The sequence below is a fragment of the Betta splendens genome, chromosome 14 (assembly GCF_900634795.4).
Source record: "Betta splendens chromosome 14, fBetSpl5.4, whole genome shotgun sequence".
Lineage (NCBI taxonomy): Eukaryota > Metazoa > Chordata > Actinopteri > Anabantiformes > Osphronemidae > Betta > Betta splendens.
The window spans coordinates 11234013-11261677 of record NC_040894.2 but is presented as its reverse complement, the minus strand read 5'-3'; the positions used below and the strand labels follow the sequence as shown (position 1 = coordinate 11261677).

Here is a 27665-nt window from a genome sequence, read left to right as displayed (position 1 = left end):
AGGTTAGTTCCTCTAAACATGAAGCGCTCGTGTTCATTTCGGTCCTTGTTTTGCAGGACGAACACGCTCTCCTGCACACTGGAGGAGGTTTGTTATCAGGGAATTCTGTGACATTCATTCTGAAGAGCGACGTGATCCATGTCTTGGCGTGGAGGGGGGCTGGAGGGGCGAGCGAGCGTGCGCTGCCAGTGTTAGCTGTCTAACTCAATCTGTCCGAGCTCATGTTCCTGTCGGGGTTAGCGTAAGCCGCTGGTGAGCTGTGTCAGACACTAATGCCAATTTCAGGGAACAAAGTCACTCCTTTCGGTCGCCGTTGTGGATGTAGAGCGGCTGCGGAGGCAAAGCACGGGGCGGCTGCGGTGCAGATGAAGTGGAACACCGAGTAGAGACGCACAATTAGAGCCGGGGAGGCGAGAGAATGTGCTGATGTGTGCGTGGATGTGTGGAGCCATGTGACAGGAAGGCAGCAGCACATGGGCGATGGTGTTTCTCTCAAGGAGACAAGGAACTGTCACAATCTGCACCTTAAGCACTCTCTCTCTCTCTGTCTCTCTCTCTCCCTCTCTCTGTGTTAGAGGAGAGCAGTCAAAATGATGAGTTTTGAAAGCGGGATGCCGCTGTAAAATAACACTGTAGCCTCTGTTACCCGTCTCTCCCACTGATTTCCCGTCCTTTCCCAAGTCAAGCTCATGTTCACACATCAGAGCCTCTATACCTCCCTCCCTGCCTTCTGTCTCCTTTGCTTTTTTTTTTTTTTTTTGTGTGTTGTTTTCCCTCCCACCCCCTCTCCCTCCCGCTCTCTCTCTCTCTCTTGCTCGCTCATGAATGTCACCTCTACTGATGGTGGCTGCTGGAATTCACGCACGCACACACACACACACACACACCCCTCGCCGCCGCTCGCCGACTTTGGACGGGTGGGGGAGGGAGAGGGGGAGGGAGTTCAGCGAGGACTGTGGGAAAGGAGCGTGCCATCCGAGGCAGAAGAGGAGTCTCTGTCTGACTGTGTCCATGTCTCCGCTGCGCTCCCGGCTCCATTCCCACAGAGATCATCGATGGCCCGCCTGCTGCTCTGCCCCTGGATTTAAGTTGGCTGGATTACCGCTCGGACCCTCGGCTCATTATTTAACGCTGCCACATTTAAATGGGAGGCAAAGTTGGACCTCCGTGGACTGCGCTGACGGACAGTGTGATTTCTCTGGCGCCTTTACGAGCTTCCTAGCATCCAAAATGATCCCACTTTTGTTCAGTAAAAGTGTTTTTATATGTAAGATAAACTGAGCTCTTTTCGATGCATGCCATCTATTTAAAGTAGGTTAGGTAATCTGCAATAGAATATTTTAAACTTGGCGACTGAGGCGCTGTTGGAGGAGAAGGATGAGCGGGGAAGAGGGCTAGAAATATCTTCCCCTTCTGCTTTTTCACCGGTCCGAACCTTTTCCTATTTTCAAAAATGTGACTGTAGCGGTGCTTCGCGAGCGCTCTGATTTCCAATTCTGTGCTTCGCGGTGGACTGCAGGTGAACTTGGATCCCTTCTAGTTCCTCCCTCTCCAAGGGAACCCTCCGACTAAACTCTTCGCTGTTAACCCAATTAGACGTCCGATCTCCCCTGTGGGGGCTTCTCTGAAACATACGTCCTACTCTACTTTCCTGAGGAAGGCGGAAACCGAGCCAGCAAAGGGGGCGCGTGGAAGGAATACACCCCCCTCCCAAAGGTGAGAGGGGGGGAAGATGGCAGCGCTCGCCAGCTCACTTATTAGACAGAAACGGGCAGTCAAGGACGACCAAACCAACCGACCGGTAGCCAACAAGCGCAAGCCCTGTCCTAAGAGCAACAAGTCCCTGTGCCAGAAACAGATCCTGGTACTGATCTCCAAAGTACGACTATGTGGGGGTCGAAAGGGTCGAAATGACAAAAGACCAGGTGAGTCCCTCGTATCGGAACCCTTTTCTGGCTCATGTTGCAGAAACTGTCTGGAAATGAAAGTTAAATAAAACAAACTTACATAAAAAAAATTTTTAAATGCATTTGGGATTTAAAATAAAATTTCTTTTTTTCTAGTCCTCAAATTCAAAGCAAGAGTCAAAGCATTTGTGTTCAGGGTTCTGTTTACACAATGACCAACGCTACCGAGTGGAAAACAAACACGTCGCTGAATAAATGCTAAGCTCCGCAAAGGCTTCTACAACTGTCACAACTATTTGGTTCAATAGTTTAAAAGTTTTTTGCGTATTTTTGGTGAAAAAATGTTTATTTGGGTTTGATTCCATGAGTGGCGCTCAGAGCTTAAAAGTACAACAATAGAATCATACATAACAACATTATTTAATAGTGTTAGAGCACATTTAAGTAGCATTCGGTAAGTGACACCATCAACAACAACACACAGGCACAAAACTAGTCCAATCTTCAACCGAATACAAAAATACATCATAAAAAGGAGCTAATTCAGTAACCTGTCAATGTGGTGAATCTACAAATGGTGTATCAGAACTAAACTGCAGTCACAAATATGCTTTTGTAGTAAGTGTAGCTGCAGCTTAATTATGTAATTGCTTTTTTTTCATAAGAGCATCCTACCTTGCAGGTTCGGCATGTGGTCTTGTCTTTGTGTTCAGGGATTTGCAGCACTGGGTGGAGGTCAGGGAGGTTTTGCTCATGTTCTTGCTTAAACAACCTCACACAGGCCACTGGACTCAAAGCCAGGTCAGGGGATCACATGCCCCGCCTGCACCACCGCTTCATTAATAAAAATGTGTTACTACAGTGTAATGTCACTATAATTACACGTTACGCTCATTATGTAACTTGCCACTTTGGCTGCAGATTATGCTGCATCATCATCATCAAGATGTCATCATCTTCATCACATACAGTACGGTGGACTGTAGTGGGTAACGCCCGCAAGACAGGCTCTGACTCAGTGTGTAAATCTCCCGGCAGTGATGTTTTGACTTCCAGGACTGCAACACAACCAAACCTGTGTGTAACATTTCCTGCGCTGGGCTCCCGTGTCAGCTCCTCTGATGTACTTTCTCTTTGAAAGCAGAACTTGAACACCGAGGCTTTGAGAGGTGAATTATGTGTTGTGCTGCCAACATCACCTTCTCTCTTATCAAAACTTGTCAAGTGAAAGGAAAAAGGTGCCAGAAACCAGGTAGACTTAAAAGTGTGCAGCCTCTTTTGATGTCGAGCTCGCGGCTCCAGTGGACGCTCACACGTATCATTTTAAATTATACAATGTGTTTGCATATTTAACATTTCATGGAAGTCTTTCATTGATATTTTTGATAGTAAAGTTGTCTGGTGAATTATTCAACTCATGACTGACAAAGTGTTTTGCTTGATTCTTGCGCAATTACAGTTACATAATACAAACACGGCTGAGCTAACATGCTTTATAAAGAGTCTACATGCTTTAAAGGATGCTAGAAAAGGTTTCCTCCTTCCCGAAGCCAAACTGAACCTAATCTGCGCAGACTGAACATGAAAATGAAGAATGGTGAGCACAGTCCTGGTTCGATGTGTCTGAGCTCCGAACAGCGCTGCGATTCAGAAGTTGATTGCTCTATAGTTAATAGTCTGGAGGCAACAGTGTAAGTCGTGGCAGCTCGTTCGGCAGCATATGTGCTGTTGTTACGTAAGAGAAAATACTTTGATGTAAATACATCTAAGTCCCTGTGTCATTAGAGGGGGAGTCGCTTCTGTGCCATCACATGCATCTCCTCCATCTGACTTACTGTAATGCTATACATGTAGCTGTGTTTCTCCAAAAAGGTGCACTGGAATTATTTGGTTGCATCTGTCCTGTGTAGCTGGGTCAAACCCATTTTTTAAATGAATCTGGCGGCAAGTTGTTTACATAATAATACCAGATGTTTGCCTGGTGTTGCAATGACAAAAGCGTGGACTCTGGCTCTTTTCCTGTGCAGTTACAATTATTGTCATTCTGTTTTTAGTTCCTATTTGTTATCTGAGCTAAACGGCTCTGAACCACTGGAAAGCAGTGCAGTACGCTTCCTGAATGCTTACATTCACTTATGCTACTGCAAATCAGACAATGGTTTGACAGCTGTAGTTGCTAGATAGATTAATAATACAAAACTTCAAATCATTGTGAGATATTGTCTACACATGTACAAAGTGTCATTGTAATACTTTTTATTGTGTGGTGGGCTCAGTTTTCAGAGCGGTTTCTGCTGCTACTGTATTTTAGCAGCTCAATCTTCTGTTAGTCTTTGCTGTTGTAAGCATTAAGAAGTTTAGAGCTACTCACACTGTGACAAATTACTTTTCTGTCTCTTCAAGCAGAGATTGGCTACACAAAAGGTCAGGTCATTACATTTGGTCTTTCGGGGCACTTCCACGAACAGACATCTATGCAATGCAATCCAGACTAATGTTAATATGTCTCCAGCAGCACAGAGGAAATGAAATCCGCTGCTGCAGAAGAAGAAGAAGCAGCTGATGCTCTGTTTCGGAGTAGTTTTACTTTCTATCTATACAAGCTCTCAATATTAGCTATTGATTATAACATACACTGTATGAATACAGTACTGTATATTGATCCACACAAATGGAAAGTCCAATGGATTTGTAAAGATAATAAACATGTATTATACAATAGTTGTAATATAGTGGGGGATACATTCATTCCACACAGCACAGTCAACACAGGGTTTCTCTGTTTCTGTTTCTCTGCTGCCATGTCAGCACCAGTGCTGCACACATGAGCTAAATATACTAGTGCCATAAAGCAACAGATTGCTGAAATGATAGCACCGACATAAACCATGCTGTTTAAACATGTGGTCACACAGTGATCAGCCCAAATACCTGCCCCTGCACACGTCATTGCCCTGCTCTAGGTGCAAATAACAACCAGACCTGATACCCCCAATAAAAACCTCTGTTGCTGCAATTTTCACTGTAGGCATCTATTCTAACTACTTTATATTGCTATTATATAGCAAATAATTCAAAGTCTGTCTTTAAGGCACCTGAATATTCCCCGTGGCGCCGTTCTTAGATTAGATCGGCATATCCTGTACAGTGATGTCAACATACACACACGCATGCACTGTACTCTAGTATGTTGTAAGTGTAAGCATTTGCGGAGCCACTTGACAGTTGGAGCACAACTGTAGGCCCCCGATTGTGGGCAGCGGACTGGGTTACAAGGAGAGATCCAGCAGAGGATAGCATTAAGCTGACCCCGGGAGATCAGAGCCGCAAACCTGCTTACTCAACAACACCTGATCAGACAATGCAGCGTTAGGTAGCTTCTCATCAGAACTTTACTGACTGTGACAGGGGTCAGAGAGGGAGGCCGAGGGGTAGAGCGACTCCGCAGAGGCAAACACAGGCTCAGAGAGAGAAGTTGCCACTGACGTCACCGGAATAAAAAGGCTTGAGAAGGTGGAGGTGGATGATGACCGGGGGTGGACGCACATAAAGAGGTAATCAAAAGGACGAGAAAGGAAGGAGGAAGTGGGTGGAAGTTGAAAGAGCTGTGAAACAACCTGTCAGACGCAAATGAGATGAACAACCATCGGGGTGGATGCTTAGTTCCTTCTAGACATGCAGTCCTTCTGTCGTTCAGTTATTTGCCTAATGTGAGCTGACTTTAATGAAAAGGTTGGGAATGTTTATATGATAATATTTTTTTTTAACTCAGATACAAAATGAAATTATTTAAGATCGGCCATGCTCGTTTAATGTGAGCAGCGTCAAAGCAGATAAACAACACACATAAACAATTTCAATTCAATTCAATTTTATTTATATAGCGCCAAATCACAACAAAGTTATTTCAAGGCACTTTACAAAGTAAGGTTTAAAACCTCACACAACTAAACCCAACAAATCCCACATACAGCAAGCATTTAAAGCATTTAAGCAATTTAAACTAAATGAGCCTTTCCTGTGTGAGTGGCTGGGGCTTGGCTGGAAGCGGGTGATGTCATCAGTGCACCAATCACGGTTTAATAAAGTAGACTGATGGACGTGAAGGAGCTCTGGCGTGGTGTCCAAACTGCATCGCGGTCACGTGACAACGTGACGCACGCTGGCTCATAAAGCGCCGTCCCCACGGAGAGTCATTACAATAAGAGCGGCCGTAAAACAAAGTGGAGCTTTTCGGGATGTGAATTTGATGTTTTGTCTGATATCATGTGGGAAGTGAATAGAGCTGTGAGATTCATGTGCCAGGAAAGCACATGAGCTACTCTCACAGGTGTGAACGTACCTGGAGGACCCGGTTCGCTTCAGAACATCCGTGTTCTGATGTCAGTCGCTGGGAATTTTTACAGGCATCTTTCAATCAAATCAGATTAAACCAAGATTCAGTTTTAAGTTATTACATCAAACGATATAATGAAGATGGGATGTTATGTATGATGCAGGTTGTTTCAATGGAAATGAAACAGCGTAAAATTGATTAAGATATAAACATGACTGGATGCACATAAAAAAAGTTTCTGAAGTAAATTAAACTTTTTCTTTTCCAATTCAGCACATTCTTTAAAGTCTTGCGCTCAGTTTTGTGTTTGTCTGCATCTGGAGGAGACAAACAAAGGATTAGTGCTTGATTGCTTTTGAGGTCGTCCCCCTGCGACGCCTGGGGATTTCCAGCCTTCAGCAACCCCTCAGTCATCAGAGGGATCCAAAACATCTGGTACCACATGGCGCTGAAGAGGATGGGGTGTTTGTGTAAAAGTAGGTGATCTAGTTCCTTGCTGGTTTTTGGACTCTAATCTGGAAAGAGGAAAAATCTCCTTTTTTAGATTTTTATCTTGATCTTGAGGTTCGCCTCCTTAGATGATCAATAAAGTCTGTTTTCCACCGTGGCAGCCTGGAGTTGGCTTGAGAAAAGGGATCCGGCAGCAGAGGGGCTGTTGACAATGGCCTTAAGTTGGCAGCGGACAAATGTGTGTACAAAGAACCGCCTTTTGTTTCCTGTCATTCTGACGATAACACTCTAACCTCCTACACAAACCTGCTAAATTGAATCTGTGGGCGCTGTGATTAAAGCTGACAGGGACAAATTGAATTTACCTTTAACAAGAGGAAGATAGTGAGGATGGAGGACACCTACAGAGGTAACGATGACAAGACAAGGAAACGGGGGGGGGGGGGGGGGGGGGGGGACCAAGACAGAAGCAGGAAGTGCTGGGAAATAAGGGAGAGACGTGTGTAAATGATAAAAACAGCAACTTCACTGGAAAGAACGCTTAAAACAGGGAGTCACGTTCACACATTATTAGCATTGAACGCATCAACTCATCAGATTGAGTCATAAAACAGAAAGTTAGACTAACTTATCCGGTGGAAAAGAGACAGCGTTTATCACTTCATTTTTTCCCCCAAATGCTAAAGCTACTCACTGGGAAACGTAATTAAACTCTTAATGCACTCCAACACAGCTTACACTGGCAGCAGTGTTTATTGCTGGGTTTTATTTAGGTTCAGGGACCCGGATGAATATTTGCGTGTGTGTACTGAACATCTATTTGGTCAGTGCTATATACATAGCAGTTTATCTGCATCTCTATTCAAACACAGCTGCATGAGTATGTCAGCTGAACCTAATCTCACACATTGCTTGGCTATGGATCCTACAATGGATTCCCTCCTTCTGTGCCAAGCGTCTGAATTCTCCCTCTTGGTGCGTGTGAAAGGCACCGTGGGTGCATCAAAGCGCTCGGAGCCGGCGAAATCAATGCGGGTTCAAATTGTGCATCCTTTGTTGTCCATCACTCCGCTGTTTAGCTTAGCTGTTTGTTTACTTGGGTGATCATCACACGATCTGACAGAGGGGTCTGGCCCCCGTGGGAGTGCGGAGGCACAGGCGGGTGTGCTGGTGCTGCATGTACCGCAGCGGTTATTTGCGGCCTCGCTGGAGGGGTCGGTGGGAAGGGAAAAGGCAGGTGAGGTGCTCTGAGGAACATCCACCAGCAAAGCAGGTTGAGGCTGCGGGGACACAACACGCCGCATGCTGTGGACACGCTCTGTCACGCCGGGTGTCTTTGTATCGCCCTCTCCCTTTAGCGCTGGATGAGGGGACCCTAAACAAGCCACCGTCAGGCCTCCGTGCTGGTAACTAGCTACGGTGACTTCATTCCTCCCCCCTCTATCCTCTCACAAGGTTGATAATTACTAGCAGCGCAGTGGCGCTCGTGGCCCAGTTTAGGAAAAGGAAAAAAGAAAAAGGAGGAACCATGTTCTCCTTTTTATTAGAAGCAGAACTGAGCTCTACACAAGAGACGGGCTCCCACTTACTAACATGTACAGTATGCAGTAGACACACACACACACAAGGAATGGGGAAAGCTATGAAAAGAGTGGGGTGGGGGTTCCTGCAAATGTAAGGCAGGGAAAAAAGCCCCTGTTGTTCGGTTCGATCGGAGCTGAAGAACAAACGCCCTTGGCTGCTCGTTCATGCAGGCCCCCAGTAATTACCTCCACCCTTATCAAGAGGAGCTTGCGATCGGCGGCCGACATAGTGAGCTTAAATCAACCAGATAAACACATTTGTGTAACGATAACCAACACTGCGCCGATAAGCTGCGAACCTCTGCTTACTCTTCAGAGCAATTACGCTGCGGCAAAAGGCTGTAAGTGTCCTCGATGGCAGCCGCGATTACCTTGGGCGCTTCTGTGCATTGACCTCATTTATACAGACACACGCGTAATTGGCGCGTGGGTGCTTTCACTATAGGCTGAGGCGCCAGCGTCTCCCCCAGGTGCTTTTTAAGGTGAGATCGGGGCTGGATGTGAACTGATGAAGGGCATCCCTGTGTGAGCTAAGCAGCGGTTCCTGCTGGGAGGAGTGGGAAACGCACTGTAACACACAAAATGCTCCTCTGACTTAAAGAAAAAACTTTAATTTATGGAGCACATCGCTCCAGACGCTACACACCACTTATCAAGTGCAAGTCATAGAGTGGCTCACATGTGGAGGGGTCACTTGGAAGCAGGCCTGCTGATGAGTCAACATGGCGCCTGGCGCGCTGGCAGCACCTGCGCCTGTACATAAACAGAGACGCCGCTCGCTCTGACCCGCGCTCCACTGACCTGAATCAGCGAGCGCTCCCGTCGCTCAAACCCACAGCGTCCTCCCCCGCGGCGCGGGTCCAGAGGCCGCACACGCTAGTGCGCGGGCGCTGCCGCTCTTCAAGGCGCAGAGCGGGGATGTACCTCGCGCTAAACGACTCATACAGTGGGATTAATCATGATTAGGAGCCGTCTCAATTAGCTCCACCTCTCCTTAAGCACTAATCCATTTATTATGTGGTCATGGATGGAAAGTGCTGAAGTTATGCTTTGAAGACAACTTACAGTAGCACAAACAGGGAATATGTGCCTCTGCATTATAAGGCTCTCAAATCAAAACCACTTTATTTATTTGGGCCAATCAGCTAAAATTGTGATGACTGCCAGCTATAAAAAAATAATACTAATAAGCCTGCTCCAACATCCAAATATCAGCCAACATGACCTTTGAAACAGTAGTTGCCTGGGTTATGTGTTATGTTTACTGCATGAGGAGCACATGATGCACCCACACGATACAAACGCTGGGGGTTTTATTTTGCAACTTCAACCATCAGTGGACTTCTGTCACAGCGTGTCACTATCTGTCTGCGTAACAGGTGTTCATGCTAATGATGCGTGGACAGACGCAACAAAGCTTTGTGGAACCGAATCTCTCTAGTGTCCTGTTAATGTGACCAACGAGGATGTATTCAAGAGGTCCCGTTGATTGTTGTGTTCGAGAACACACCTGCTAAGCGCTGTCAGCGGCTCTGCTCTGTTTGGTGGAGGATCTCTCTTCAGTCACATCTGAACCGACGTGAGAGCGAGAGTTTTTCAACCTCTCCCCTTTAAATGCGACTTTTTGCAGCATTAGTCACAGAAAACCGTACGTGAGCACAGCTGCAGTTAAAAAGAGTGAAGGAGCACGACTCAGAGACTACTGAGGGGGGGGGGGGGGGGGGGGGGGGGGGGGGTTATACCTGCCATCTGATGATTGGCTTTTATTTGCACGCTGTGAAGCAAAGTACTACACGCTGTACAAACAACTCACTCGATAGTTGGATCCCAGTTAATTCTGATTCTGGTGATGAAAAAGTAATCTTTTTCTGCCAAATGAAGCATTGTAGTTATTGTTTGACCTCAAGTCAATATGACTTAAAGAACGCTTCATCGGCTTCTTATATAAACCGCGTACGACTCAGGCGGCGACAACTCTCAGACTACAGACTACTATTACTGATTCCAAACAACAGCCCCACAAAACTGCCTGTAATAAATACTTAACGCCGCTGTCTCATCAGTTTGCTGTCACAGGACTGTTGTTTGTCGTTAGATGCTTGTACGCAGCAGTTGTGCGGCTGTTGTAGTGTTCGGTCACCGTGTTATCAGGTTTCTCTACTAGGTCAACACACTGCATGCTAGTTCTCCATGCGCACGACGCAGGAATGTACACACTTACATCCAGACGCAGTTTAAAAGGCCTGTGTATCGGTCCCAGTAGCTACTTTTTTATAAGCTATGAATTTGTAATGCAGATGCAGTAAAACACTGCTATGGTTTTGGCTGGGAGCACATCTTCATTATACTGGATGAGAATTTATTGTGTTGGTGAAGGGATGAGGATTTTGAAGTTGGAGCCAGATCTCGTGAGTGAAATATTGGTTTTGGGGCCCCTGACATGGGGCATGGGAGCTTCCAGTGGTGTCTATTGAACAGCTGCTTCTCAGCCGTCGCTCTTAATAAAACAACAGTGTCATTCCGTTCACTCTGTTCCCCTGCTGTCTCTCTGCTCACATCCCTCCTCCCTGTTCCCCCCATTTCTCTCTCTCTCTTTCTCTTTTTGCGACTGCTGGGACGAGTAATGAACCTCTTCCCTGCTCCAACCGGACGGAGTATGATATTAATGGGACGGATGAAAGTGGAAGGATATGAAATGGAGTGTTTTGACGAGCGAGTCCTGCAGAAGACGGGACCGAGAGTGTGTCTAACAACGGGAGTAGGTCGCGGCCCCGCTGCTGTTTCGGCCCTGGCACACTTCCGTTGGGAAGGAGCACTTGTGATCTCCTCCTTGCGTCTTCTGCCACCCTCCGTCTCCCTGCGCCAGTGGGAAGAAGACAAGCAGATTGCGCGGCGCTGTGGAGAGTGTGTGTGAGGGCACAGGGTGCAGTTCATTAGAGGGGGAATCCTCACATGGCCTGCGTCCTCTAGTGGCTCTGTTATAAACTGCTCCTTCATCCATGTTTCATCTGCCTCATTAAAGCTGCACTGAAGGACACTGGTCAGAACCTCGGGCCTGTTCAGACCCGGCGACGGAGCCAGGGTCCTGCCTTCTGCACCGCGGAGGTGCTGAGCTCAGGGGTCCGTCTACATTTCTCCAGCGCAGAGATTTGCGTAATTACGGACTGATGATGCCTTAGAGCTGCTGCGAAGATCCTGACTGCTAAATGAACACAAAGTGGGCTATGGGGACCGCTCATGAAACACTGAGCCATCCTCTCCTCCTTCACCCGGCCCCCTTTATTATTCTGCGTTTCAACTCCCTCGCTTAACCTCATCCTCTTAGAGCTCCAGCTCTTACTAAGAATACCAGAGGCGGCAGGACAGTGCACTGACGTGTTTGTTTACTTCTGTTATTTATTAATTACTTGTACATTATGTATTCTAAAGTAGGTGAATTTATCTAAAATATCCACAGAGGGCAATTCACAAAAACATAAATAGTTTTTGACTACTAAAAGCCTTAATGCCGCTTCTGTTTAATATTTCTATATTTGCTCTTTTCTAGATCTATCTTCCATACATATATTATATATTATATAGATACAAACAAACTGCCAGACATCAGTGTGGGGTGTGATGCAGAGGATTCTGTTGTAAGAAAGAAAACTGTGCTGCTCCTCGTGTCCGGCTGCCTCATTGACACAGTATGGTTTGGCTGTGGTCCCCTGCAGAGCCGCAGCTGAAGGGCATCGTCACTCGGCTGTACAGCCAACATGGGTTCTACCTGCAGATGCAGCCGGACGGCGCCTTGGACAGCACGAGGGAGGAGAACAGCTCCTTTTGTGAGTACACGAACGGCTAACTTCTAGCGAAGCACAGTCAGCCTCCAGCTCCAGCACAGTTATTGCCATTGTGCTGTACATCCACTGTGAGCTGAGCCGGAACCGGAGTTATGCTGAGAATGTCGTACTATGAGGCGAACTTTAACATGTCAATTCTCAACTCTCTTTCTCTGACTTTCTCCACTTCCTCTCCCTTCACCCTCTCTCCTTTCTGCTTTATTCCTCAATCAAGCACAGTTCAACTTGATTCCAGTGGGGCTGCGGATTGTGGCCATCCAGGGGGCAAAGACGGGCTTATATCTTGCCATGAACAGCGAAGGATACCTCTATACCTCGGTGAGCAGGTGGAAGAACACATTCCTCAGCCACAGCAGCGTCTCTCTAATTACAAAATGACACAGATGACAGTGCGATCGGCTGTAATGTGCAGCAAGGACTAAGGACAGCAATAAAGCACTTTAGCATAAGCTCTATAAAATGTACTACATCATTACATTAATGTTCAGGAGGCAAAGACTCAGGTGAAAGACGAGCATTCCAGATACTAGAAAGACAGCGAGGGAGAAATGGAGACAGTGTGGGTGTAAATCATTAATATGTCTGGGGCTGTCTGCGCATCTAGGTTGTCCTGGGTACAGGGACTGCTGATCTAGGACAGGTGGAAACAAATGGTCCTACAAAAATACACGGGGCTAAAGACACATTTTGTCCATTATTTGTTGAGTGTGAATGCTGGGAATTTATGTGACGCAATGTTTCTGTCAAGGTCTGAATAGTCAGAGTCTAATGACGCAAGTGAGCAGAAAAGGGTTGGACTGAGACTTGTTGGTACATAGTAAAAAGTTGTTCCTCGGTTTAACCTGTTGAGCTGGTTCCTACAAAACTGGGAAATCTTTTGTCAATCTCCCTTTAATTTAATTGTCTTAGTGATTGTTGTCCCTCTGAGGAAATCACAGTTTAGTCGGATTTGTATCGGTTGGAGAACGTGGCCAATCTGCCTTGAAGCAAATTGATTACAGACAAAACTTGACTTGACGCTCATGACTGAGTTATGCAGGTTTTATATGACTCACTTTAAAGAATGAAACGTAAAAACAGATCTTATTACAGCAGAAGTTATAGGAGATGTATAAGGAATGTCCTCTATAAAAGTCGATTAATAGACAGTACTTAAAGTAAGGATCATAAATATCCTTGGCTTGTGTGTTGGGTTTATCATATGATAAAGGAAATGTGTGGGAGCCGTGAGTCTAGGAGATGTTTTAATGCGCACAAGACGTAACAGAGTTTCATCTGTGCATGCGAGAGTGATTTATGGCGAATGCACCGTCTCCTATTATCTTCTGAGCCCCTGATTAGCGTGCAGCCGACTTTGGTGCCTGGTGTGTGTGAGCAGAGAGGAAAAGGGATTTCCTCAGCTGTACTGCATCCCACACTGACCTGTTTCAGAGACTATCTCTGTATTATACACACACACACAGTTACAGTAGGTAGAAGGGCTGTGTACGATCATACGTGCTTCAGTTCCCGTGTGTCTGAGTGCACTGTGTTGCAGTAGAAAGTGGAGCAGGTGGTGCTGTATGGCTCTTTAAAGATCTCTGCTGCTCTGAGACCGCGTTCATATTTGGTTTTACACTTAAAAGTGTGCCAAGAAAGTGCGTGGCACTGACGAGGAGTGTTTATCTGTGGTAAATAAGCTCATCACTGTCACTTACACAAGCCAAGATGACTGACAGGCTGATTAGTCACTTCCTCTCAGCTTTCTGCCTGTTTTGTCGCATACTTTCGTCTTAATAAGTCACTGTTTCCTGTGCAGCCGTGCAGTGATTAAGGTTGTTGGACCAGACCCTGTTAAAGTCCACTGGTGCCTCGCCTCAGACATAAATTTCAGCCTCACTACCTGTAGGTGACAACAGCAAATGGTTGATCCTGATACAAAAATAGAGCTTGGCTCATTCCTGCCCCATTTTGTGTTCTTTGCGCTCTGGAAATCGCTTCATAGACTAATAAAGACCGTCTAACAGAAAAAGAACGTCTTGGGAGACTGATTGTTAAAGAGAATGTTTGTACCAATTAGCATATTGACATTTAGAATAATATATATTATTATTTAAAGCACAGCTTTTTAATATAGATTCATTGATAACTCAAGGGGACATTTATTGTGTTTGTGTTGCTGAACTTACACAAATCTCTGAACCACTTTTCTCCCACAGCTGTGAACTGTGCACAGGACACAATCACATTAAAGGGCAACAGCAGAATAAATCCTGTTGTCTGTGATCTATTTAGTGACATTGAGAGAGACAGACAAAAAAAGAATGGAGGAGATAAAGAAAAAGACCATGAGACCTTTTGATGAAAAGCTGTGTCCTTTCTGTTCTTTCCACCGCAAGATTGCATTGAGATGCTGGACGATGCCGAAAGGTGGATAGCATCAGTTCTATCGCACGGCAGGAGGAAATCTGCTCATTAGAAAAAATAGTGGGTTAAATAAATGGCCGGCGCAAGAGAAAGGACAAGTCCAAAACGAGATGATGAAGAGAGACGATTCGCCAAGCAGCCAATTAAGATCACTTAGAGAAGGCAAAACCTATTCTATTCCGTCTGATAGACTGTCTAGTCCTAGTGCTCCCCTTCCAAAATTATCTCATATATGGGGATATATTAGAATGTAGCCCCTGTAATTTGCAGAGATAAAAATTGCTAAAGCGATGATTCACAATCAACTACTGCTGCACCATTAATCTAATCGCGATACCAGCCTATGCAATTATATAACGGCAAACGACTTTATATAAATGTGTGTTCTGGCGTGCAGGGTGCAGGAGCAGGTGGAGATAAATATCAAAGATCAGACAAACACAAAAAAGTCTGTTTCAAGTATATGTTATTGCTTGTTTCCATGTAATGAAGCTACAATTCTTGGAAACCTTCATCAGTAAACAAATCAGATATATGGATCCATTCATCTATTGTAGCACAATGGCAAATAACAATATTGTCCACGATTATCACAATATGACCTTTGCAGCTCCACAATCAACCACTGTTCTCTTCATCCCAGAGGATTAAAAACAGAGGGATTTCTTTATATAAAAGCAGCAGCAGCATAGAGCCAGTCTCTTCTGAGGGTCAAAGAGGGGAATGTCAGTCTCCACTCCTCCCTCAGCTGCATTATATTGACAGGGGCCCTACAGCTGTCAGTCAGCGCTGCAGAGACGCGGATCCCTGCGCGTTACGGTCGTATCCGCTCACAGCATCACCCGCAGACCATGCATGTGTGGCGTTAGACTGGACTCATCCTCTGTAAAGCCCCCTTAATAAGCATGTTTATGCCCTGCTGGCTTATGTAACGTTGGTGCCATGGTGCATCTACATCTGGCTTAACGACAACATCAGCAACGAGCTCGTCTGGTGGCTGCCCCCACGGCAACAGACACACTTATACACAACGGATCTGCATGTCTGATCAACACGGGACTCGCAGTGCATTGAATTCTCCCTGTATTTGTCCTGCTACAACTGCAAAACAGTACTAAGAGAATATGTTGGGATTATTGCAGCTGGGCAGATTTCACTGCTGCCCATAGATTACCCGGGGAGCAGATGGGACAGTCAATAGATGCAGAAAGCCTGCATGACACTGTGACCTCTGCTGTCTAAATAAGGGACTGCAAAAAAAATGCTACAACATATCATAGAAGTAAAGCTATATTTATGTGGGGTTCACGGGTCCATAATTAATATAAATATATTAAATATTAGTCATGCATCCTAATATGGAGGAACAAAGTGATGTGACAACTGCCTGTTCATTGATAGTAGGTTCCAGTGTGTAGTAGCATGGCGATTTTGGCCTTACTGAAGCAAGTAGAGTAGATGAAACCCAACACACGGGATGAAAAAGAAGGTGGTGTGTGTGGAGGGGTGGAGGGGAACCACGCTCCGCATCATAAAGAGCCTCTGCCCATGTTAGCGATGCCACGCACGGACGCCACATATTACCTGACGCATTTACTTTCACTCACGCTCATTTCGGCCTGAGACACATGGAAGGAAAATGCATAAATCTGTCGATAAGTCACGGCTGGAGAAAGGTTTTCACTGCAGTCATACTGCACGCAGACAAACTTAAGTAAATCCTGCGGTGCACATGGTCCCAGCAATAATTGAATTGTGCAGGTAAATGTGGGGCTTTGAGTGCTGCATCCAGATAGCACAGTGTGGGTGGTCTCTGTAGTTCTGCAGAGGTCCGGAGGTTGCGTCAAGGTCAGTGTCAGCAATGGGAATAATCACAGTAACATATTTATACTGGATCATGTCTGAACAGGGACACTGGTGGTACAGTAGGTTATCAAAGCTCACTTCAGCTTTTCTTCTGCCTCTGTAGTTTCCTCTAGACCAATGGAGACTACTTGAATGAAGTACAGAAGATGTGGGTTTTGACATTAGCCTAATTCCAAGGGACTGTGATTATGAAGGGTAATTATGGGATGAGTTAGGAGAGGGGTTATCACCGAAGTCATTTCAGAGGTTAAGCTGGCGGGCGATTTTCAGGTGTAATAGATTTTCTTTCCAGAGGGACATGAGTGTCACATCAGATATGCAAAGAAGCAGGGAGGTCCCTTCCTCCCTCCTAGCGGCCCCTCTGTCCCCTCCAAGTGACTCTGACCGTCCTCTCTTTCCGGTCTCTCCCACCTTTCCCCTTCTGTCTCCTGCCCTTTCCAACCTACTTGCTCTCTGGTGCGATTAATAATGAATGAAGCGGATCATCTATCGATCCCATCTTCTTTGTGTTAGCACAGCAGAAGATATCAGACCTGTCAGAGGATCTTAAAATAGCTGTGCATTGTTGCAGCGATGGAAGTGAAGGAGTTTGTAAAGTTAAGGGTAGACGGCTGAAACGGGAACATAAAGAGGAGTGGTGTAAAGTGGAGAAGAAATCAGAAACACAGAATCCTGATCCTTCCAGAACCGTTCCAGAATCTTTATATTGGGGTCTTCAGACAACTGCACAGATTTAGCCTTATTTTCCCATCACAGAAGTCATACCATCTGTGGAACACTAGGTGACGTATATGGCAACACACAAGCCAGGAACGTCTAGCTTCAGATTGGTTTGGTTGGCGTACTTTGCATATATATACACCTCCACCACCTCCGTCACAGCGGCGCTTTGGGCTGGATGTCAGACTTTTATTAGTCTGTCTCCATCAATGTGGCTGCTTGGACGAGGGCATTAGGAGAACGCATTCGGTTGACTGCCATTAGTCATAAAAACATTCTCTAATGCCTCTTTATCATCACATTTCTGTTTTTATGACATTTTCTGCACACATATTAATCACACTTCCAGAAAAACTGATTAAATAAGAACCTACAATTAACTCCTTAAAATCAAGTAGCTTCTTCAACCATAGTGAAGCTTTGGCGACCCCTAGTGGAGGCCACAACCCCTAAGCTGGAAAACCGTGAAGTAAAGGATGAGTGAAGGAGAAAGGTGATGATCTATGTTGAATTAAAAATCTCTTACATGTTCTCAACATACTTTAGGCTTCTGATTGGGGCTGATTGCAAAGTTGTGATCCCTTGGTCTCCTAGAAAGTGTCCACTCAGCCATTTCCACCCCACGAGCATGCTCCTATTAATCAATCCAGCAAATTGGCTTTGCTCTCTGACAGGGGAAATACTCTTTGAGACCCCGAAGACCTTCTTAGGGCTGTGCAATATGTTCAAATAGTCATGCAAGATAATAATAAATAACCTTTATTTCTCTCCATCATTTAGATGCTTTGCCGCACGCTGTGCCACAGGCAGGAGACAGGGTTTGCTTTGCGTGCGCTTTTAAAATAGATTAGTGGTGTTTATTTCAGACCTGGTTGAGGTTATAGATGTGTGAACGATTTACAGCCAAAATAAATGGAGCATAATTCTAAATGAAAGGCTTTCCCATTCTCACACTCATTTGTCACAAACATCCTATTAAGCTTTTTTACCACACGTTTGCAAATTACATGTTTTCTTCCTCTCTGCTTCTAAAACGAAAATTTATTACGGTTTCTCTGCCCCTTATTTACCTACAGGAGCACTTCACGCCAGAGTGCAGGTTCAAGGAGAGCGTCTTTGAGAACTACTACGTCACGTACTCATCCATGCTCTATCGCCAGACCCAGTCTGGGCGCTCCTGGTATATCGGTATCAATCGGGACGGCCAGGTCATGAAGGGCAACCGGGTAAAGAAGACCAAAGGAGCCGCACACTTTCTGCCTAAAGTTATAGAGGGTTTGTGTCATAAATATACTTTGTTTAGACTAAGTTTCAGCCTAGTGGTCAATAAACCCCTCAGTCATTAACCAACAGCCTTTATCTTTTTCACACAGTTGCAATGTACAAGGAGCCATCGCTACACGAGCTCGCCAGCGAACCAGTGAGTCCTCCTCGGAAGACGGTGAAAACTTCAGATTCGCCGTCACTAAAAAATGGACGGAAAGAAGCTCCCAAGGCCGACGCCTCGTAGCACAGGAGGCGGAGGTTGGGATCAAAGGGCATCAGACACACTGGGAGCGCAGTTTCTCATTATGCACTGAGGGTAGCTAAGGGAGCGGCCATCGCTGGCCACCACATTCCAGAAGTGCACTACAAGATGCTGAGGGGCAACGGGGTCAGCGTCCATCAGCAACCAAGGCCTGAGAGAGAAAGTCCAGGGCCGAGCCAGAACTGCAACCCCCACCCCACCACTGTTTGTCTCCGTCTATGCCCCCTGTGATTTCCCACTGCGCAGTCTCCCTCGTTTCTCATAATCAATCCTATTGACAATTTCCATTTTTTACCACATGCCTGCCCATGACTGCTGTAATGTGCTTTATATTCACCACGCACACATAATCAACACTGACTCAGCATCATAGTCCTCACCCACGAGTCCCCTCATGAGCCCTAAGGTTGGTGACCGCGTGGCTGCTGACCAGCTAAGTTAAGAAACCAAGGTCAACTAAGGCTCGAGTAAAAGTGAAACAGCTGAGATGGGAAAAGATAAGTGCGGGAGCCTGGGTCAGGTCAGGTCAGCAGTAAAGGATGAGCACAGGAGAAACTGTGTGGGGAGAGAGAAGCGAGAGCATAACCTCAAGACTAATAGCAGTCACTTTGCCTTTTTTGTTATTTATATGAGTCAAAATCTTTTGATATTAACTGTAATTTAGTACTGTCAATGTGGAAAAAGAAATGGGAAGGTTTATGTAAAGTCAATCATAATAACAATATTAACAAAACAGAAGAAATTATCATGATAATCACAAATCAGCTCAAATGAGGCAAAGTCACAATAAACAAAACAGCTCTTCCTGGGAAGAACAGCCATAAAATAGATCTTAAACTACTAGAAGTCTCAAGAAAATTTCTAATATAAAGGTTGAACTGAGGGAGCAATATTTACACCAAGGAGCAAGAACAGAACTGTGAGTGTGTGACTGAATGGGAGAGAGTCCTGCCTGTTCTCCGCCAGGTGACCACTCGCTATTGCACTAGTTCATTAAAGGCCGCGAACGAATAAATCCACGACGTTTTAAATACAGGAAGCATCGAAACTCAGTCACTTGAAAGTGGCACTGTGGAGAGCACTTCAGTCAGCATCTGCTGTCAGCGTAAAGACGAAGCAAACATCAAAGCCAGAGGAGCCTCTGAGCTGGAGCACTTGTTATTCTGAGGATGTCTGGCAGCTTATCCACTCGCTAGCTTTATCAAATCACCTTGAAAAAAAAAATCGCCCTGAAAAATGTACTTTTTGAGCAACGGTCTTCGTGTTTATTGTTTAAAGAGGTGATGCTGCAGGTAAACTCTACAACGTGCGGTATGTATGTAACTGGATGACACTGAACAACATTCAGAGGAATTTGAAAACACTAAAAGTTTCATTAATAATCTACCAGCTGATGTTTTAAGTTGCTCTGGGTTTTTCAGTCGAGGAGAATTGTTAGAAAAATATGCCACGACTCGTCAGAATTCGAGGGCTCTGAGCAGGAGCTGTCGCGTTATTTCGGTGCCGTCTGTATTTGGGCTCTGTCCACCGAGGGTGAAGGATGTCACCGCAACGGTATCGCCAACAAAGGCCGACAGCGGCGAGCCCCCTGCTGTGTCAGGAGGACGCGTGGAAGGCGACATGTAGAAGTGCTCATTACAGCTGCTGGAAATCAAGATGAGGGAACAGCATGTGATATTAATGGCGACGTAATGTGACGGTGGGGAACAGGATGTGAAACAGAGGCTTTCGGGACGGTGCCGTGTGGAGGGTGACAGCAAGTCTGACACCGCGCGCTGAATCGTAAAGGAGGTCAGGCGCACAGAGGTGCTGTTTGGGAAGAGTGAGGGATTAGCAGGTGTATTCTTGAGGAATGTTGATAAGACGTTTCTGCATCAAAGTGAGCAGAATTCTTGGCTGGGTTTTCTGCGGCATGTGGATATGATAATGAATGTAAGACAAAGGGGCATGGAAGGCTCTGTGCGCTATTTATGACAGGGGTCTGTGGAGGAAATCAGTTGGAGAGCTTTGCATTTTTTTCCCCATGAAGTCATTTGATTTCCGGAGCTTTTCCGGGGGAATGTCATTCACTTCAATTTAGGATTTTTTGTCCTTGTGCTGTCAAATCTCGAAGCTATTCCTATTTGGTAAAGCCTTGATAACCAGTGTGTGTACAGGAGGTACTAATGTTATTTCCTGAACTTTTTTTTGCATCTACAGTGTGTTTTATCAATATCTCAGTTCATATTTTGAAGTCTGTTCTATAAAATGGAAACAGCTGAAAGACAACGAGGAAATGTTAGATAACGTAAGCATTAATTGAGCCACACAATTGATCCTGATCTTCAGAAACAAAGATGCAACGTTTACTGGTTTTAATTGTGTCTGAACTATGTCATAAAATGGTAAAAACAAAAATAGTCTATAGATTATCACACGGAACATGACCCAAATGCATCCGTAGAGGTTCTTTTCACAGAAAAAAACGTTTGCCTTTTAGTGTTAAGAATGTCACTGGAAGTTGTGTGATGGTGAAATTTCAGGTAGACAGATAGGTACAGAAGTCGTTTGGTAGCTTAGTGTAAAAGTAAAGTAGTTAGCGGGTAGTTTAAGGAAAGTCTTTCAGATGCACGTCAGGTAAAAGAGTGGGAGGAGAGCTAAGAGAGATATACAGTACGAGGACTGAAGACAGCAGGAAGCAGCTATTCACTGTGAATAGAAGATGGCCATTGGAGGTCGTTGGAGGAGAATATAGACAGGCCAGAACAGACATCAAGAGATGAGCTTTTTGAATAACTGTAGGAAGTCGTGGATGGATATAGGCTCCGTAAACACAGAGCAGAGAGTGGCGTTTACCCAGCGGTGGGTAAAGAAACATCCCTCAAGTCTGCCGCAGACAGGAACCCATGTGTTTCCCCTATAGTCACATGGTTGTGGTGATTTGTTCCTGTAAACTAAACAAAAAACAGTTGAACAACACCAGACGCGCTGCTCTCATTTCCAGGGGCCTGACAAATCAATTTATACCATTTAATACTAGACACTCTGGTCTTTAAGATACAGATGCATTCACGTTACAGTTCACTCACTATTACAAAAGACCACCACAAACAACCAGGGTATTCCCCTCTGACAACAGAGTTTATTGAACATGTTTTTCTGTGAAGGATCTTAATATTTACATGACTTTATTTCAGCAGTTTATCACTGTCAGAAACAGTTTCCTGCATCATCACAGATACTGTTACGCCTGAACTATGCAGACTGTCAGGTTATGAAAGAGAAACTGTGTGTATGATGGCTCCCTCTAATGGATGCAGCGTGGGTGAATAGAAGTATATGTATGTATGTGTGTTATGCATTATTAAGGATTATTTTATAACTCTAAATTGAGTTTATTACTGTGGTGAGGTCTCCTGAAATATCCTAATTTTCACTGTGCCCTCGTTATTTACCTGGTTGGTTGATTTCCTTCGGTTTTTGGTATAAGAGAAAAGATTTATCCATTGACTTGGTTTAGTGAAGCATCAGGTCCTTACGCAAAGGGGAGATGATCACTCAGTGTGTAAGTAAATAAGGGGTGAGGGAGCCGCCTTTAGACTTTTATTTTGAAGCCTATTTCTTCTGTTTAATTGAGTGGATTGCCTGAATTCAAATGTTTTCATTTCTCTCTCTATTCAACACGCCAACATCAGACCTGTCTGTATCACCCAAATGAGCAAACCTCCCCTTTACATGTAAACAGTATCCAATGTACCATATCAGGTGTATTTTTTAAAATGTACTTAGTGTTTTATTGTCGTTCACTTTCTTTTTTCGTCCCTCCTTTTTCAAACCAAACCTCCTCTGTATTTAGTGTGTGTTCGCCTCATTTTCACACTAGTATGTGATGTTATTTTTACCGAAACTGAATCCCGCTGTGTGACTAAGATGTGTGTGAAGAATGGACCATTTTCCAGCAGGTAAATAGCCTCTAAGCAATCATGTGTCCAGGCATAATCATCAGTGACCTTGATGGTCTCAAGCATTATTACAAGTCTTCCAGAAAGTTCCCAAAGCCTCCTACTCCTATAGACTGGTTTCTTTCAAGCCAATTCTTCTTGTCTTCCAAAAAAAAACGGATATAAAATAATGAAAAAGAAAAAAAGCCATAAATAATACTGGGCCTTGGCACAGATGAGCCGCAGAGAGAAGGCCTGAATCCTTGATTGTTACTAGAGAATTAGCCATGTGTTGGACTCGTCATGATCAGAGCCAACGGAAGTGGCAGGAACGTTTTCGACCGAGCGGCAAAGCAGGAAAAGGAGACCAGCATTATGCAATGACAGCTACCAGCCTGCACTGGAGAAGGACAAACACATCCGACAGGCTAGCAAGCGACAAAGGCAAACAGCGGTCTATGGTAACGGACTGTTTAGACCCACATGGGAATTTCTTTTGCCAAGCATGCATACGTCACCGTTCTTATTGCTCTTGTTAGGGATGAGCCCCTCTCAGTATCAGACACAAGCCTGCCAAGCACCCTCTCCCCATGTTTGCCACCAGACCTGTGTACATTTCTACAATTACTCCTATAAGAATTGAAAGGAGATGTCTTATTCTGGAATATTATTCAATAAAATAACATATATTTGTATGATTGTAAGATGTGTCCTTTGCTGTTTTCCCCTTTTTCTACAAAAACTTTAAAAACTCATTGTCATGACCCCAACTCCCCACATACCCAGCTACAGCTACAGTGGGAACAGCATAGTGCTGCATAGTGCTGAAGAGTGAAAACAGCCATAGATAAAACAAATACTTAGGTCTGATGCTGGGCCTGTGACTGTATCAACTGCTGTTTTATGGCTTTGTCTTTGAGAAAAGGTCAAACAATATACAATAATATGAAGCAGATGTTCACCTCAAGCTTTAAACCTCTGACTAAATGCTACATGGACAAAAGTAAATATGCAAAATCAAATTAACATCTTTAGCATTTCATGTATTTCATCTAAAGTATGTTGATTTTCAAAGATGAGCTTTATAGAGGAAAACATTTGGGAAACATGCACAGTGGGAAATACATGAGGTTTCACAGCTAAAACATAAGTACATATCTGCAGTTTATCTACAGTATAATGCCATTAAAATCCAAAAGACCCAAAATAATATAAGTCAACTCCAAACTTATAAGCACTCACTTAAGTCTATTAAAGGTTATCAGCAAAAGGAAAAGCAGCTGCAAAGGAACATCAAAGGAGACAGTAACATGCTCTAAGCCAAAATCAAATATAATTTTTTGTTGAGTCGCTCAAAAATGCTGCATCTATCATCCAAAGCATCCACCCTTATTAAACCACTGGCACTGACAAACACGCCATAGTAAATGAGCATTTAATCTGTGTGGCGTCTGATAAAACAAGCTGTCTCACCTCAGAGCGGTTAGTGTGACACGAGTGAGCAGCTAATATGAGAAACATTTTGTCACAAAACTTGTACGTTTGCTCAGCTCATATGTGACTCGAGGCCTCTCACAACTGCTTCCATTCCTGCCACAATTCAAGCTGTCAAGGGTGACATTAAGGATTTTACCATTATTATAAAAGTCCAGGAACATGATCTGTGCTCAAGTTCAGAGATAGGTCACCAGATAATTACTACTGCAGTATAATTGGCATCCAGTACACATGCGACATGATGCTGTATGAATAATCGCATAAAGAAGCAGAACTGAAGAACTAAATTTGAAGGTGTCAAGCTCAGACAAGATTTTTATCTGGTCTCAGATTAACAGAGTAATGTGTGTGTGATCTTCTGAGGAGTCGTCTGCCTTTCAGACACCCGTGAGTAGTTAACCAAACTGTATCGGATGGATGAATAGCTGTAATTACTTGGGCGCTTGGTTAGACATTACAATCTCTCAGTGATAACTGTGGTAAATGGATGATGGCTCGTGTCCCACAGGCTGGAATAATAAAGCTACACGCCCGTATTCAGAACACTTGAGTAGCATATGATGTGGTGGATTATAGTGGGCTCCGGGCTGTCACCGAGTTCCCCTTTGAGGCGTGACCCGAAGTCAGGGTCAAACAGCCCGCCTGATCCCCCTTGTGCTTTACTGGGGCATCTCAAATCTTGTGGAAGCATGACTTGTGCATTTCTATAAGATTATTCTGGGTAAACCCACACAGAGCAGAGCCGTCTGCGCTCACGCTGAATGGGGCTTTATGTTTCTTAATGTAGCAAATAAGGATTAAGGCATTAAACCAAATATAGTCCTCACCAAAGCTGGAGGAACAAATTACCGTCAGCGTGCGCATGTTTCCGTTAGAAGCATCTACTTGGTGAACCGAACAAATGTGGATAAATGACCTACCCGAAGGTTTAATATGAAGGTACAGGATTCATATTTTATCAGAGGATTCATTTCAGCTGAAATGGATGGATAATGATGGAACCTCAGAGGTGGATGCAATTCACCGAAATATCAAATAAGGTAAATGTAAATTAAGGTACAGATTATTCTTCTTTATTTTCTGAAATACATCTTGAGATCCCTGAGTTATTTAAGTTATTCTGTAAAGAATTAGTAATGTTTGCATTGTGCGCCTCAGTGGCAGAGGCAGAGCTCAACCTAAAATGGCTGTTTCCATTGTTTTGTTCAGTTTTCACAGTTTCCACCAGGTGGCAATGACAGATTTCACAGTTATGCCTGTTAGAGCGGATCCTGCTCCAGATTGACTACATGTACAGTCTGGGCCGGGTGATAACTGAGTCATTACTGTGATTGGTGAATAAACTACGGTCAAAAAAAAACACGACTCAAAATATAAAAAAATAATAATACAGATAGATTGCTAAAGTTTAACAACAATATTGAATTGAGTATTTACTCAGTTACTGTCAGAGTATTAGCATTTCTGTTCGGCATTATTTCCCTTTACTACTACAAACCTTTACTTATTTAACACATTTCTGAATAGGATTTATTAATCATAAAATACAATAAAGACATCTGTGAAACTGTACAAAAGATTTAAATACACAGAGTATTGATTTATTTTATACACACAGTACACACAGTACACACAGTACACACAGTACACACACACACACACACACACACACACACACACACATATATGATGCAACATACAGTAAAGACACAATAAACTGTATAAATATGTTTTTGGAGGCCAAGCAAGTTCATGAGTCACCATAGTCCAAACAGTGAACTGTCAACTGACTTTGGTATTGGCTCAGGATTTACCTAAGAGCAGTGTGAATAGCCTGACCCGGGTCAGACACGCCCTGTGATCTCAGGATAAACACTCAAACCGTCCAATTCTGTGTAATCGTTCTCTTACAGTATGAGTCATGTGAGCAGTCAAGCAGCTCATTACATATGAAAAATATTTACACCTTACTTCCTGTTTTGAAACACACCGTGGTGACGATGACTGTCAGTATCAATGTGCAGCGCCTTGCTGTTGAGCAAGTATCATACAATGCTTTCGAAACCTGACTGAGGCTGTGTTTAAATAATATAATGGGGTCTAGTGAAAGTAGGAAGGCTAAATCCACGTGCCTGGGCTTGTTAGCCCTGTCTGTACATTGGTTATCTGGTAATATATAGTACAGTATGTTCTTAAAAACAATTTCACTGGTAGCAAGTGCTGAATAAAACCAGTTTGACTGGTGAACACAATGAATCCTTGAATCCTGTATCCATTGAACTTGCCCACCATGGTGTGCTAATACAACACCAAGATAAAGCAGGAAAAGGAGACCTGCTTTCTCAAGTTCACTATTCAACCATAGTAACCTTTGAACATTTGTGAGAAACTGCGATATAAAAAACGATCTAACAAGGCCTGCAGCCTACATATGATGATATTACAGTCCTGGGATTTGCTCATCTCATGTTGCCATAGTGCACTGTCATATGAAAACACAAGTCCCTCAGGCCACAGTGCTCCTAATAATACGACTCTCAGTCTGGGTTATGTCTCATGTCTTAGCGAGTGTGTCAGGAAGGTGTTTATTTTGACGGTGCAATGCAAGTCTTATCTAGAAATAAAACATTTTATTTTTGTTTAGTTTATGACATGGAACAATGTGGTTAGATGTTGATCTCAGCAGCGAGTGGATTTTTAATTGTTTACTGGATTTAGAAGTCTAGCACTTATGTATGTGAGTGCAGCTTGAGGCATCAGGTAACTCACACAGCTGAACCGGATTTAGCAGGACACCCTGACTCATGCTCTGCTTCCAGGTTATTTCTGTTCATTAGTGAGTTTCATTGAAAGTACTGTAGTAATGTATGTACTGTACAGTACAAGGTTTCTTCAATGTGGTATCAAAGTAATACTGATAATTAGTATTTTGCTTAACTATTTGTTTATCATTCTTACTAACAGTCCACTTCACTATTACAATCCTTTACTCAATCATTACTTTTCAGAATAGGATTAATGATAAAATACAATATAGCCAAATTCTGGGGGAAAATCACAGATTGTACATTACATTATTATACATAAAATGTAAAATAATCAAGACTGCATTTGAAGTTGAGCTCCACCATTAACACCCACAATAATTGAAGTCCAATAATATTATACATATTTTCATACTAATCCTATTAATTTGAGTATTTTCCAACAGCACTATCATACATATATGATCCAACTTATACATGGTTTCCTTAATTTGAATAATTATTGATTGATTTGAATTATTTAATAGGTCGACTGTGAAGAGCAAGTTATCCTAAATACACATCACTAAACGAGACCCCCACACAACCTGATGATGACATGACACAGTTGGATCCCTCTATGGCTGTGTGTCTTGGTTACCTGATTTTAAATGCACCTGCAGCTTCACTCAAATGTGGTGACCTTTTGTGTTGCATATCGTAGTGTCCAATAGCGTCCAGGCACGCAGCTGTTGAAAAAGACAAAAAGATTAGCACTCTGTAGTAGTTTATTCACATAAATATATACAGAGAATATTTATTAGTCTAAAATCTAGTTTTATACCTTTCCATTTCATAGTTATAGG

The 27665-nt window shown here is 43.9% G+C and overlaps 1 protein-coding gene across 1 annotated transcript; it reads left to right on the top strand.

The window, feature by feature from the left end:
* The first annotated feature begins 396 nt into the window (after nt 1-396).
* On the top strand, nt 397-23262 carry fgf11b (fibroblast growth factor 11b). Its single transcript, XM_029173919.3, has 5 exons — nt 397-1925; nt 11990-12100; nt 12333-12436; nt 18187-18385; nt 18484-23262. Exons 1-5 carry the CDS (start codon nt 1733-1735, stop codon nt 18618-18620), a joined length of 744 nt encoding a protein of 247 aa, XP_029029752.1. The 5' UTR covers nt 397-1732; the 3' UTR covers nt 18621-23262.
* Nucleotides 23263-27665: the final 4403 nt, after the last annotated feature.